The sequence below is a fragment of the Mesoplodon bidens genome (genome assembly GCF_964165515.1).
Source record: "Mesoplodon bidens genome assembly, chromosome: 7".
Classification (NCBI taxonomy): domain Eukaryota; kingdom Metazoa; phylum Chordata; class Mammalia; order Artiodactyla; family Ziphiidae; genus Mesoplodon; species Mesoplodon bidens.
Window position 1 is genome coordinate 59165131 of NC_138164.1, and position 15512 is coordinate 59180642.

Consider the following 15512-nt stretch of genomic DNA (forward strand, 5'->3'; position numbering starts at 1 on the left):
GGAAGATCCCACATGCAGCAGAGCAACTAAGCCCTGTGTGCCACAACGTGCGCCTGCGCTCTAGAGCCCGTGAGCCACAACTACTGAGCCCACGTGCCACAACTACTGAAGCCCGTGCACCTAGAGCCTGTGCTCTGCAACGAGAAGCCACCACAATGAGAAGGCTGCGCACCACAACGAAGAGTAGCCCCTGCTCACCGCAACTAGAGAAAGCCTGCGCGAAGCAACAAAGACCCAACACAGCCAAAAAAAAAGAAAAAAAGAAGTAAAAAGAAAAAGAAAGAAAGCAAAAGCTGTCCCCGTAAAGCATGGAGTGCTGTGTTTGGCCCATGGAGAACCTGTAACGAAGATCAGACGGTGCTGTCTGGGCCATCTGGGCCAAGCACAGAGCCAGGCATGCGGCACAGTGGCTCTCGAAATGAGATGCGAAGCAGGGAGAAGGTTGGGCAAGGCAGGGAAGGGATAGCTCTTCACTCTTAAGCCAGGAGGAACATAACCCTCTTACCCTCCTGTATACCTCACCTGTTCTCTCCTGATAGCTTCCTTCAGATCTGATGGGAGCACCCAGGCTTGCAGCCCAGAATGAGGGGCTCAGGGGAGCACTGCATCCCCAGCTACCCCTGAAGCAAATGAAAAAATACAGAGATAGGAAATGTGCTTGTGATTCTGTCACTGGGATATGCAAATAAAATATATATGATAGGCCTATCTGCCTAATATTCCTGCCAATTCATTCTCTGGATGTGATTAAAATGAGCAATAAATTCCTCGTGAGTCTCGGTGGAGTGAGGATCTGGGAGTGGAGATGCGGGCTGGCACAAACACGTCCCCCTCAGCTGAACATCCATCATGGAATAGCTACCTATATTTTTGTTTTATCTGCCATCATGTGCACAGAGATATATTTCTACCTCTCCTTCGTCTCTTAGTTAAGATGTGAAAATGGTCTAAGCTTTAAGTATTAAACTCTCCAGCTAGTGAAATCCTTCAAAGTGAGATCACAGTTATCTTCTCTACGAAGCCTGCCCTGCTCATTCTGCCTGGAGGTGATCCATGCTTTCCTGGGGCCCCCACAAACTCTGTGTGGACCCCTCCTAAGGCACAAGTCAATCTGTGCGTATCAGAGCTAAGAGTGCCTGCCTCTCCCCATCTTCCTTTCCCAACAGCCAGCTCAGGAGACAGGAGCTGGGCTTCATCCACCTCTGGATCTTCTCAGGGGGCCCAAGGGGGCTTCCACACACAGAGAATGCTGAGAGAACTGAGCAAACCAGCCATGAGGAGAAAATTATTTAGGCCACATAAGGTGACAGAGATTCTTAGATAAGTGAGTGACACATTTTAAAAGGCAGAAGAAAATTAAAAATTAGGCTTATGGATAATTCTAAAATGAGAAAATCATCAAGAAATAATAAGTGAAAAAAGGCAGATTCCAAATATGGAATTAGGATCATAACTCATAACACCTTCAGGACCAAGTAGGAAATACAAATGTCTGACAGGCAAGCACATAATACAATAGGAAATAGGTGCCTGTGGCTGGAGAGTCCACGCTCCAACCTCTAAGGCATTATACTCACATTAAAAAAAAAAAAAAAAAGCTGAGTTGGCAAAATAAAACATGGCTGCCAGTTTGAGACCCCTGGGGTTTATACAGTAGGCTACTAACCAGGTTAAAAAAAAAAAGACCACTTATATAAATATATATAGATATGGTCCAGAAAAGTCAAATGTAGTATCATAAGAAGAAATCTCTGATTCCTATCCCAATAGTTACTAATAATAGCTTGATTTTCTAAAGTCACCTGATTTATTTCGGCTTCAGATTTCTCATTTGTAAAATGTGGGGAATAAGAGCTACTTCATGGTTTTGTTACAGAATTAGAAAAAATATATATTAGAACACCTGGCAGAGTGCCTAGATGCACTTGATAAATGGTACCTACTGTTATTATAAATAATTAAGAACATTAATAGCAGTTACGTACAGGTAGTCAGGCTATCAGGCTAAAATGTTTTTAACTGAGATTTAGCTCAGTTGACATCCCTTCCAGGAAGCCTTCCGTGATCTCCCAGGCAGGATTAGAAGCCACCTTGGCTTTCCACAGTCCCTGTCCCTGGGCTTCCCTGGGACTGATGACTCTGGTGTCATGCTTTACTTGCCTGTCTCCTCACCAGATTGGGACCTCCTTGAGGGTTTCACCCAGCTGTCTTCTTCCCACCTAGCCGAGAGCCTGGCACACAGATGTCATTCATAAATATGTGCTGACTTATTTAATTCTCTTCATTTTACTCTCCAAATTTTCCATAATGGGAAAGATGACTTTTATAATTACAAATTTTCTATAAAGAGCCCATATCTGACTATAGAGGTAGGTGAAGGTGGAAGAGGCTGAGCTGGGTGGCAGGGGGATGCCGGATGGAAAGCAGGGGAGGAAGATAAGATCAGAGTGGTGGTAACCTGTGTCTAGACAAAGAGCCAGGAGATGAGGTCTCAGGTTGGCGCCTCAGCACCCTCCAGGCCTGAATCATTATGTTACTGACATGGGGCCTGAACTCAGAGAGGAGCAGCTGCTGCTTACCTACTGGCAGAGGGAGACAGAACCCAGTCTAAAGCAGTGTTCTTCCCCTGAAACTCTTCCACGAAACTCTTCCGCACAGTTTTGAAAAGGCAGTTTTTTGCAGCTTGGAGGAAAAAAGCAGAGCAGAAAGAATGGGTGACCATGGAGATGCTGAGCAACTAAGAGAAAGACAATGCTGCTGACATCCAGGGAGAGGTGAGGGTGGTTCACGTGGGTAGAATCTGAGGGGACTGCAGAGCAATCAAGTGGAAGTGCTCAGCAGACAGGTGAACATTTTGGAAGGAGGAAATCTAGACTGGGTAAAGGGATCAAGCACAGGGAGGTGACAGAGAAAGTCTTCCAGCTGAGAGGTGACAGAACCCCTGGGCTGGCTCTGAGTGGTCTTCTAGCCTCTAAAGGCAGCCCCTGCCCTGGGTCACAGCTCTGTGAGGGAGCTCCTCCTGCAGCAGCCATCCGTTAAGCCTGGCTCTGTCCTAGTCCTAATACTGAATTAATTTCCTCTCCTCCCACCCCCCTCACAGTCGTCCCTGTGTCTACGTGCAGTCTCTCCTTTCCGGGCCAGATGCCCCATTGCCTTCGGCCTCTTCTCATGGCACAGTTCTGCTTGCCTCCTTACTGCCCCCCTCTGCACAGATTCTAAGAGCTCAGTCTACTCAGAAGGTAGCATCTGCAATTGCCCTCTGTGGTCCAGAAGGATCTGACTGGCACAGAGATCGCAACTGCCACTTATTCACTCGGGACACCAGCTTTGTACTGATGTGGCTGACATCAGGCCATTTCTTGGGCAGCCAAATTTTGTTAAGGGTCCCTATGCAGTCCTAACCCTTCCACCCCCTCTGGCACTAAGCAGCCTGTTCTCCTGATTTACATGACTAGACCAGGGCCTGCCCTATGTCACACCACCTGACAAATATGGGTACTTTTGGCCAAGTGCAGCACGTGCTCTCAGGGGACAGTGGTTTGGCCTAAAAAGGGAGATAATGATGGGGATGCAGTCCCCGAGGTGACCTGAAACAGTGCTCAGGGATTTCCTTACGGCATGGGGGAAGCTGACCCAACTATAGGACAGGAACATGGGATTAGTACTGTCCAGTGAGTTGTGAGTGGAAGTAAAGGGTCCTACTTCCAGGCTGAGCAGTTAGCTGCAGATGCAAGGCCCTTCAGAGCACTCTCTCCTCTCTGTAAGCAAGCAGCAGTATTTCAGAGGGTGGCTGCTCTGCCAGTCAGGTCCCTGAGGACCTAGGATGAGCACAACCCCCTCTGCTGACCTTCATGTGTAGCATGAGGTAAAAATGAATCTTTGCTGTTTTAAGCCTCCGAAATTTTGGGTTGTTACAATAGCATGACCTAGTTTATCCTGACTGCTACACAGACAATGGTATTTTGAATGGAACCTTAGAAACCACTTAGTCACAGTGTTTTCATTTCACAAAGGTAAACTGATCTTCAAGAGGGGAAGCGCTCACCCGAGGTCACCCAGTCAGTGAGTGGGGGAGCTAGGATCACAACCCCTGTCTTGTCTGTCTTAGTCTGGTGACCTAAGGGCTCTTACTCAAGACACAGAGAGTATGTGCCACTAGGTGGGACCTGCCACTCTTAATCATCTCAAAGCACTTCGGCCAGTTTGCCAATGAGAGACTCCACAATGCTGGAAAGAGCACAAGACTGAGAGTCAGAAACCAAGCCTTCCAGTTCCAGTCCTGCCAGTGAACCTACTATATGACCTCGTGTCCAAGTCTTAGTTACAGTTTTGACAGTAACTCACTCTGGGACCAAAGGCAAGGCACACCACATCCCTGGGCTCCAGTCTCCCCAGGAGGAAAAGAAGTCATTTGATTTAGGTTTCAGATTTAAAATGTGTGCACACAGCACAGCCTTCAGGGAGGTTACCTGGGCGGTGGGGACAGTCTGGTGGGCGGGGCACTGGGCCACCTCTCCTTCAACAAGAACAGCTCTATTTTCCTCTGACTTATTTGTTTAGATTTCGATAAGATTTCCCATCACCGGACTTGATGACTTCTCAGGTCCCTGCCAGCTCTGAGATTTGTGATTCTAGTTCTTGGATTCTGCCAAGCACATTCTGAGATATAGTTGGGTGGCTGAGAGGAGCAGAAGGCAGCCTGTTTTTAGAAGGTTCAAAAGTCTGGTTGAGAAGATCAAATGAAGATGGAGATTGTTTTGGCTCAGATGCTATACAAGGCTCTCTGGAGTGGGTGTGGAGGGAAGAGGTCAGGGAATAGCTCTAGAAGGAGTGATGATGGGAAAGGATTACTTGATGAGGCTAAAGAATACATGAGGCCTGAGGAAATAGTACTTAGGCTGAGATTTACGTTTTGCTATCCTTCCTCCTATGAAAAGGAGCTGGAAGGTCCATTACATCAAAAACTGAATTTGAAAGTCCTCAGAAGCCGGAAGTGGCCCAGGCCTCTTCCTGGTCAGGAAGAGGGGCAGCTTCCTATTCTTGATGAGAGTGGGCATTGGATTTGAATTTAAATAGACAATAATCCCCTAAGGAGAAGTGGCCCTTGGTGTGGAGCCTGACATAATTTAATGAGTGAAAGACCAAATGCAGCATGGAGTGCCCACAGGCCTTCTCCTTTCTTTGAGACTTACCTTGGCCTCAGAAGTCCTTAAAAGCTTCATCACCTCCCCTTCTCGAGCATAATCCAAGGGTGTGTGTCCCATTTCATTCCTCTGCAGGGGATTAGCTCCTGGCAGGAGGAGAAGGAGACACAGAGCCTCTATAAGTGATCAGTGGGCTCTCGGCCTTCCCTCAGAGGTGGCTTGTGCCTTGATTTCAGTGTAAGGAATGCGCACAGAAATATGGAGCAACAGAAACCTAAGAGATTGAAATACATGCTAAGCTACTCTGAGAGAGGAGTTCTCAGTCCTCTCTGACACAGAGGTCAGGGTACTGAGGCTCCTACATGGGCATGCACACATGTGCAGAAACACACCACCCACGCAGAGAGCTGCCACCCACACAGATATGCTATACACACACACAGGTGTGCTGTGCATACAAAAATACACACAGCCAAACATGCTAAAAAATACACCAAACACGCACATAGATCAATACATCCCAACACCAATGCATTATTCATTAAAATGCCCACATTATCAAATTCGTTTGTACACAGACAAATATTCATTCATGAAAATCATACAAAAATCTAAAGCACAGAATATACCAAATAACAGTGAAAAGGCCCCCTTCCTTCTGCTCTTTGCCTCTCCCTCTCCCTTAATGCTCTCTTCCTTCTGGACACTTCCTGTCTACCAGAGTCAGATGAGTCCTCTGGTCATCATCAGCAACCTGGCTGTGCCAGCCCTCACCGGTGCTACTTGTTGGTGAGTTTGTGCACTCAGGCAGGCATTTCCTCCAATCATTAGTTCCTATGATTTGAAGACAAAGAACTTTAAGTATAACAAAAATAAGAGGCTTGCTGGGGGCCATGCATCTACCTTCTCTCACTTTTAAGTGCCGGCAGCTGATGAGCCTTGAATAAAGTGTCCACTTGGTGCAAAGCCCTGTGGACAGGCAGTCGTGGAGTAAAGGCTACTCTAACCCCATGCTATCAGAATCTCCTTCCCAAAGCCTAGGTCTGAGCACCTCACTCTCCTCTTCAAAAACTGTCCATTCCATTCAATTTGCCAAATCTTGAATGAGTGGGGCCTGGGAACATGGAAGACTCAGATCTGGCCCTGCTCTAAAAGCACTCCTCTCAAGAACTATGTGTTAAATGGAACATTAAGGTAGTGGTCAACTAGTATTCCTTGATCTTCTTTTTTGCTAGGGAAGTGTTGTCTAGAAGTAAAGAAGGGTTAAGACACAGTCCCTGCCACAAGGATATAATAAGTTGGCTGGGGACACTAAATACACAGGTAAGGCCGTGTCACCACGAGGCCTGGCTCAGGGGGATGTCCAGCCACTGTTTGTTGATGGACAATCCCAGGCTGAGGAAGCATTTATACTATGACATAAAATCATTCCTATTGAAACTCTCTGCTGCTTTTTTTTTTTTTTTGCGGTACGCGGGCCTCTCACTGTTGTGGCCTCTCCCGTTGTGGAGCACAGGCTCCGGACGCGCAGGCTCAGCGGCCATGGCTCACGGGCCTAGCCGCTCCGCGGCATGTGGGATCTTCCCGGACCAGGGCATGAACCTGTGTCCCCTGCATCGGCAGGCGGACTCTCAACCACTGCACCACCAGGGAAGCCCAACTCTCTGCTTCTTAAAGGACCATAAACTTACTGACAATGGCAAACATTCATTAAGCATTTACAAGTGGCTGTCTGCCTGGGCTGCAGAGAAGAGGTGTGGGAGGACGAGGGGAAAGGAACAGAGAGCAGAAAGTATGATCCAGGCCAAGGAAACTTATTGTCAATAAGAAAAATTAATACTTTTATACATGATCCTATTTTCTAATAGAAATCTGGTACAAAATATTAATATAAATAATTTTACTACAATATAATTCACATACCATTTAAAGTATACAATTCAAAAAAATAAATATACAATTCAGTGGTTTTAAATGCACTTACAACATCATACATCACCACTATCTAATTCCAGATCACTTTCATCATCCTGAAAGGAAACCCCGTCACCATTATCAGAGACACTCCTCATTCCCCTCAACCCCAGCAACCATTAGCCTACTTTCTCCTTCTGTATTTGCCTACACTTGACATTTCATATAAATGGCATCATACAACATGTGGTCTTTTCAGTCTGGCTTTTTAAATTTAGCATGTTTTCAAGGTTCATCCATGTTGCAGCACGTGTCATGTAGGAATATAGCACGTACTTCTTTCTTTTATGGTTGAATAATATTCCATTCTGTGGACATACCCCATTTTGTTTACCTATTCACCAGCTGATGAACATTTGAGTTGTTCCCCCCTTTTGGCTATTATGAATATGCTGCTACTAACATCTGTGTACAGGTCTTTGCATGGACGTATGTTTTCATGTCTCAGGTATATATCTAGAAGTGGTGATGATAATAAGAATAAAAGCCACTGGTATTTACTTACTATGTGCTAGGCACGGTGCTCTGTACTTTATATACATTATATCATTAAATCCTTACAACCATTCTGAGGGGCAGGAATTAAATTCCCATACTACGGACATGGAAACTGGACTCAGAGGAGTCAGACAACTAGCCAAGGTCACAAAGTTACTTGTTTGGAGCAGGAGTCTAACGCTGGTCGACTACAATTCTCCACACTCCCACCAGGGCAGCCATGACACACCACTGGTGAAAAATGATTCTGTGTTTTTTTTTACTGCTTACAGGATAAAATACAACCTTCCTAATAAGGAGGGTGCCTGGGTTCTTCCTAACTAGCAGGCAAGTCCTCAGAGGCTCAGTTGGAGCCTCATTTTTTCTTTCAATTCTGTTGGTGCTTACTGGGCACTGTGTATCAGCCCCCTGTATATAGGAAGATGGGGGACTGCCAAAGCCAATGAAGAGTTTTCTTTTTTACATTTCTTGACCACTCTGTAGCAACTGATACCTTGGCCACTCTCTCCTTTGAGTTCTAAAAAACACTTTTCAGGTTTTCCTCACACCCCATGACCGTTCCTTCTCTCTTCTGCAGGCTCCTCTTCCTGTCTTTAAGATGAGGTCGGGCTTCCCTGGTGGGGCGGTGGATAAGAATCTGCCTGCCAATGCAGGGGACACGGGTTCGATCCCTGGTCTGGGAAGATCCCACATGCTGTGGAGCAACTAAGCCCGTGCACCACAACTACTGAGCCTGCACTCTAGAGTCTGCATGCCACAACTACTGAAGCCCGCATGCCTAGAGCCCGTGCTCCGCAACAAGAGAAGACACCGCAATGAGAAGCCTGTGCACCGCAACAAAGAGTAGCTCCCGCTCGCCGCAACTAGAGAAAGCCCGCGCTCAGCAACGAAGACCCAACGCAGCCAAAAATTAAAAAAAAAAAAAAAAAAAAAGATTAGGTGCCATCTAGAGTTCGAGTCTAGGCACAATTCCAGCTCTCCAGAAGCTAACGGGGACCAGAGGTGACCATGCAACTACAACTCAGGCCAAGTGTGATCAGTGTGCCGAAGGAGGGACAGCAGGACTGTGGAGGCTCAGGAAGGAACACAGCGCTAAGGGGCTTGTTCACCTGGCCCAGTTTTCTCAGCCCAGCCCTGTTTTCTCTGGTGCTCAGCACTGAGGACTCGACGGGCAGTGGCAGACATCATCTTCCCCTTCCCCAAAGCTCTTGGACCACAGCTAGGGAGGGTCGAAAGAGAGCTACAATCATGTAGTGGAAAGGCCTCTCCTTTCTCAGGTAGCCTCAGGGGGAGCTCTGTCACTAAATATGGGCTAGAGTGGAAGGGGGATGAGGGAGAGACCTCTGGAAGGGAAAGAAGAGAAGGACAAAGAGAAAAGAGAAATGGTTAAGAAAGAGAGGGAAAAAAAATTGGGAGAGAGAAGGGGAGGGGGAGAGGAAGAGAGGTGAGAGAAGAAGATAGTGGAAGACCAGAGGGTGAGATTAGAAGCTTCAAACAAGTGCTGTCAGTGATCTATATTTGCTTACAGAATGAAAAATGCGTGCCATAAACATTGGCCACTAAGTAATTTCTAGTAGGAGTCGTGTCACTTCTCATAAAGGATGGGATGGGGATAGGTAGGGCATCTCTGCACCGGGGCCAGCCAGCACAGGGATGCCTTTTAAAGCAGGGCTGGGCCTGTCACCAGCCCAGGAGGCTCTCAGCTAGGCCCCACCCCAGCCACCCCCAGCGGGGAAGGCAGCCTGGCTCCCCAAGGTTCTGGAGCCTCAGGGCAGCACGGCTGCTCCCACTTTAGGAAGGCTGAGGCAGGGGCATCATGGATAATGTCCATCTAATATTAGTCCCCCAGCCCCTGCACCCTTGCTCTGATGCTCTGGCTTGACTAATTGCTGTAATAATTGATAGAACCTGACTTCTACAACTGATCGATTTCACCTCCACGACCAACGGCCACAAACCATTACACTCCAATAAATAACCACGTTGGGCCTCACCCGCCTGCCCTCTCCAGGGGCATCAGGATGGCCCATGCCCTGGCCTGACCTCCCCTTGCCTCCCACCCAGGGCCCCTCGGGGCCAAGCAGCTGGTCTAGAGGGTCAGGCTTCAGGGAGTAAGTCACAGGGCTGGGTGGAGGTGGGGAGCGCTAATCGCAGGCCATCCGTCACCTCCCACTGGCTGTCTGGGGCTCAGGCCAACACCTGGAGCACCCCAGGCAGTATAGTGCAGGACCCCTACCCTCCTCTCCCTGCTTCAGATTAGTGTGTCCCAGCTTATAATATTTGATAAACAGAAGATTGGCTCCCTGGCAGCACTGCTGCGGCTGCGCCTGCCCCCTACAGCTGTGGAAGGTCACTCATTGGGGAAATATGTTTCTGTCAGTGGTATTGAAAAAAGTTTAGTGGAGTGACAGGCCTCAATTTTTCAAATTTTATTAACTCCATCCTCTTAACCATTTGTCTTGAATTCCTTCAGATTCTGGGGGATCTGTCAATAGGGCTCGGGCCAGGAAAGTAGGATGGGGGTGGATGGTCCTGGACTGGTTCTGGCTGGTGCCAGTGACAGGCTTGGGTCTCAACACGCAGGGCAGGATGAGGCAGTGAAAATGGTATTGATGGGAGAGGAGGCCTGGCCCATGGGGGCTCAGGGAGCCTGCTGCTCTTCTCTGGTACAGCACCTGCTTTAGGTTTGACATAATCATAGGCTTTCTGAGTGGAAAAAGACCTTAATGATGAGCTCTTCCAATTCCTTAAGAAGAGATTCCCCTACTACATTCGAAACAGGTGGGTCATTCTGGCTTCCCTGAACATGCTCAGAACCCAGTCCCAAGCTCATGGCCTACCAAGGGGTTCCCGCTACTAAACTGAGGGCAGATTATTTTCGCATGAGCCCCAACCTCTCTCTCCAACCCCACTCCCACCTTGGACTTCCTGTAAACACCTGTTCATCTTTTAAGACTCAGTTCGGGCTTCTTCTCCAGGAAACCTTCTTTGCTTCCCTACCACCCCAGGTTTGGTACCATCCTTTGTGCTCCCACAGGCCCTTCTGCTTCTATCTTACTACACTGATCCCTGTGTTAAAACAGTCTGTCTCCATCCAAGACTGAGAACCCTCAGAAGTCAGGGACCATGGCTGATCCACTGCTATATCCTGACTACCCAGCACAGGGCCCGGCACAGAACAGGTGTTCAATGAGATTTACCAAATGAACGGACTTCTTTCTAGGTGCTATCTTCTGAGGGCACACACAACATGGCTGTTCTTCCTGACCCAGAAAAGCCCTTCTCACAGCAAGTGTGTGACCATGTTCTTTGCTCCTGTGTGCCAAAGCCCCCAGTCTCTTTGCTGGTTCTAGACACCTCTTTGTCTGGGTGACGGATCAGGTCAGGTCAGGCTCCAACACCCTCAGTGTTCTGTGGGTGGGAAGTGGGGAGGAAGTGGTTGGAGAGAGCGGCCCACTTGCCCTTCCTGGGGAGAGTGCTAAAATCAGAGTGGGAGATGGGATTCAGATCTTCTCTGTGCTGACAGCAAGCCTAAGGTGGGGAGGGGAGGAGGCATGTTACTTCCTCCTCCCTTGACACCACTCTGTTCCGGCCCTCTGCTACCTCTGAATATCAAAGAAGATGATGTGTATGAGACAGCTTAAAAAAAACCCAGTAACTATCCTATACAAATGTGTGAGGCTATATTATCAATAATATTGACATGCTCACCCACTCCCTCCCACCCCCCACAGTTCTATCAGCCATCGGGGCCTTCTAGTGATCCAGATCTACCACCACTGCAGTTTCCATGATTCACCCCTTCCCCTAACTGCAGCTGGCTCCCTGCCCCCTAACAGGGCACACGGCCTGAGAGCCAGTGGGGATGGGGGTCACCACTCCCTGGCTGTATGACTGGGGTCCTGCTTAATTTCTCTGGTGGTAATGACTGCTGCCCTGCCTACCTCTAGGGGTTTTGTTTGAACTGAATAAGATAAAAAGCTTGAAAACTTTTGGGGCGGGGGAGAAAGATTGTACTGGCTGTACAATGCTCTTTGTAATAACTTTTGCATTCACTCTTCCTTTCCATTTTTACTGCTGGCTCCTTTAGCACCTTCATCCTGATTTTCACTATTTTAACAGTCTGTTTACTATTTCCAATTAGAAGTTTTTGTTGAATATAAGGGAAATCTTTCCCATGATCAGAGACATCAATGTGGAGCCATCCATTCTTTTTGGCTGCGAGCTCCCCATCAAGGAAGCGCTCCAAGAGAGATAGGACAACCACATGAGAGATGCTGTGCACCTGTCCCACCTCCACACTCACCTTCACTCACCTCCACACTGTTGTCTGGGACACTCCTCATGCCTGGAACCCCACTCCTTGTCTCCCTGACTATCCAGACCCTACCCCTTTTCAAGGGCCCTTCTCTGGGAAGTCTCCTCACCCTTCCAGTTCTCAATGCTCATCATCTACAGGCTCCTATTATCCTCCCCCCACTCCTCCCTTTTCTGGGAGTCCATCTCTGTTTAATCTTCAGAGCTAGTCTGTGTGTAGCTCCTCAGGTCAGAGATGGACTGATTCTTCTGTGTGTTCCCAGAGGCTGAAGGTGAGAGAGAGGAGCCCTGTCCAGAATGCTGCAGGCAGCACAGCAGCACTGGGAACAGAGCTGAGATTCCTGAGCTTTTCCCCTAAACCAACCACTGAGCATTCTCAACAGAATCCATACACCCGCGCACATGTGCACCTGCAAATCAGCCTCCCTGGTAACCGAGAACATTTACTGAGTTTTTTTTTTTTTTTTAAGTATTTATTATTTATTTATGGCTGTGTTGGGTCTTCGTTTCTGTGCATGGGCTTTCTCTAGTTGTGGCAAGCGGGGGCCATTCTTCATCACGGTGCGCAGGCCTCTCACTATCGCGGCCTCTGCTGTTGCGGAGCACAGGCTCCAGACGCGCAGGCTCGGTAATTGTGGCTCACGGGCCCAGTTGCTCCGTGGCATGTGGGATCCTCCCAGACCAGGGCTCGAACCCGTGTCCCCTGCATTGGCAGGCAGATTCTCAACCACTGTGCCACCAGGGAAGCCCTACTGAGTTCTTATTATGTGCCATACCCTGTGCCAACTACTTCCTTCTATTTAATTCTTAATAAGAATTTGATGAAGAAAGGAGAGATATAATTTTTTTCCATTTCACAGATAACTGAGTCCAGTGGAAGAGCAAGGTGAAAGGAGACTGGCTAACATTTGTTGGGTGTTACGGCCTTTATATACAGTTATTCATCATACAAAGACTGAGAAAACGGAAGCGGGGAGAGCTGAAATAATCTGCCCACAGTCATGGAACTTATTATACTATTTTCTCTTTTGTATATGTTTGAAATTTTACATAATAAAACCATTTTTTTTTAAAGAAGATAGGTCTGGTTTTCCACCACACAGTGCTACCTTCCAAAGGCCTGATGACTCAAAAAGAGGTAAAAATCATCTTTCCTCTTCCCTTCCAATGTGCTCAGATGATCCAAAACCAAGATGGGGGTGGGGCGGGTCTCCAGAGGCAGGTTTGGGACAGACAGCTTTGTAGAAGGGTATGAAATGGAACTCCTTTTCCTCCCATTCAGGGCTCCCCTGTCTGGGGTGACAGAGGAGCCCCCAAACAAGTCATTTAGAAGTCCTAGCTGGCCCCCAGAATGTCATTTGGAAGTCCTAATTCTCTGACACAGTCTCGGTGGGAACCCTTGCCTTCAGGGAGGTAGATTTCTAAAATTCATGGAACAGAGAGCTACTGCCTCATGGCTCCATCATTAAAATTCACTGAGTACTGACTTTGGGCCAGGAGCTGGGCATGCAGTGGAATCAGACTTGTTCTTGCCCTGGGGGAGGACCCAGACTGGTAGGAGACAGACAGCGACAGAAACAATGACAATACAGTGTGGTGTCAGGATGAGAAGAGGATGATGAATCCCTCCCCCCACTCCAAGGGAGCCATACACAGTGTAGCTGGGGAGATGGAAAAAGAATACCAGCTTTAGAGCAGAAGGTACTATAATAAGAACTAAGGGAAAAAAAGACTGGAGAAAGCCTGGAGAGGGGAAAGTCAGAGCTCAGGGTCATGGAGACTGAGTGGGAGAGTGTAAGCTAGAACCCAGGCCTTCCAGTCCAGGGCTCTTTCTACTTGCCTCGAGCCTTACCCCATGAGCTTTCAGTTCCAGCACTGACCAGAGGGACTAGACTACACTGGGTTTTCACCGTTCTCTTCAGTGTGTCAAACGCCTCTTTGCCTACCACTCAGACCCAACATTCTGCAAAGACCAGCTCCATTTCCCCTGTCTTGAAGCCTTCTCAGACCACTGCAGCCTACGTGGACAACTTCCTCCTTTGAAGCCCTAGAGTACTTATCTGATCATACACTTTTCACCCATATGTGTCTTGTCTCCAGAAGCAAATGCATTACTAAAGGGATGCTTTGTGAAGGCCTAGAGAAGGAAATGGTGATGATCCCTAGGCATCAGGATGGGTTCACAGAAACCAAGTCATGCCAGACTAACCTCATTTCCTTTCTTCATCAGGATTACATGTGTTTGCTTAAGCAGGTACAGTTAGGGCATATGTAGACTTCTTCAGACATGTGCTGGGGTGTCTCAGGACAACACTGAGGACACAATGGAGAAATGTGTGCTCCATGTCACTACGGTGTGGAGGGTTAGTCAGTGACTGGTGGACTAACCAGACCCAAGCGGCAGGGTGGAGTGACTGACAGATCAGAGGTGAAGAAAAAGGAAGTTTCCAATGGCAGCAAAAAGGCTTGGTCCTGGTTCAGCATGTTGACCCCTGACATGGGGATGGCCTTTTATTGTGTTCAACATATCTATGGATGTCAGATTAGGGTGGGAAGAGTACCAAATACATGTGTGGAAGATGGACATTAACAGCTAAAACACATGAGATGAAAATTAATGGAGATAAATGGGAAGTCATGGGTTTTGGATGACAGACAAAGTGGAGACTGTTCTGGGAAGAGTGATCAAGATAAGAAAGGGTTTAGAAGCCATGTGAGAAACACGGTTTAAGGAATTGGAGGTTTAGGCTAGAGGAAAGATAGCTGAGGAGAACATGCCTGAATTTTCAGGTATTTGAAGGGAGAACATGCCTGAATTTTCAGGTATCTGAAGGGCCATCATGTGGAACAGGAATTAGATTTATTCTACATGAACCCAACAGTAAAATTAAGACCCTTGGAAGCAGATTTTGGCTCAATATTAGAAAATTCTAACCATTAGAAAATCCAAAGATAGAATGTGAACAGCCTCAGGAACAAATGAGTTCCCCAGCACTGGAAGTGTTCAAGCTCTGAATGGGTAACAATGTGGTAGGTCTACTACCTACACATCAGTTTACAGAGGGTTTTTTTTTTTAAGATTGTTAATTTGTATTTATTCATTCATTCAGAGATACCTTTGGAGAGCCTTCTATGCATCTGGCACCATGCCAGGTGCCAGGGACAGAAAGGTGAATAAGAAGACACTGTCCTTGCTCTCAGGGAGCTCCTGATCCTGCTGAAAGCAGATGGACAAGTTTATTTCAATATATCTTATGCCTTGATTACAGGCCTCAGGGCAGAGAAGGTTGACTTCAGCTCAGGTTAAATCAAAGAGTTCCTATGGAAATTCAAACACATGTTTGGTTACTAAAGGTCATAGTTTAATCAAGGCCAAATCATTTGTGTAAACCAACTACTGGCTGTGGGAATAGAAGTGTATACCGAAGCACAATTTGTGAATTTTTGTGCATGGTATTTTGCTCTTACGGTCCAAACTGGTTTTTGGCTGGGACTTGTTTATGTATCTACAGATTGTCTTACAAGTGGCTGTGGTGTCAGGGCAAAGTGATTTAGCCAGCGGGGCTACCCAACTCTCCA

At 47.5% G+C, this 15512-nt stretch overlaps 1 protein-coding gene across 1 annotated transcript in view; it reads right to left on the minus strand.

Moving 5' to 3' along the window:
• Positions 1–15512, minus strand: part of CLPB (ClpB family mitochondrial disaggregase) — a 147932-nt gene that overhangs the window by 34880 nt on the left and 97540 nt on the right. Inside the window, exon 6 of the mRNA XM_081240489.1 lies at positions 5193–5290. Within this exon, the coding sequence (XP_081096615.1) occupies positions 5193–5290 (98 nt within the window). The remainder of the gene's footprint in view (positions 1–5192; positions 5291–15512) is intronic.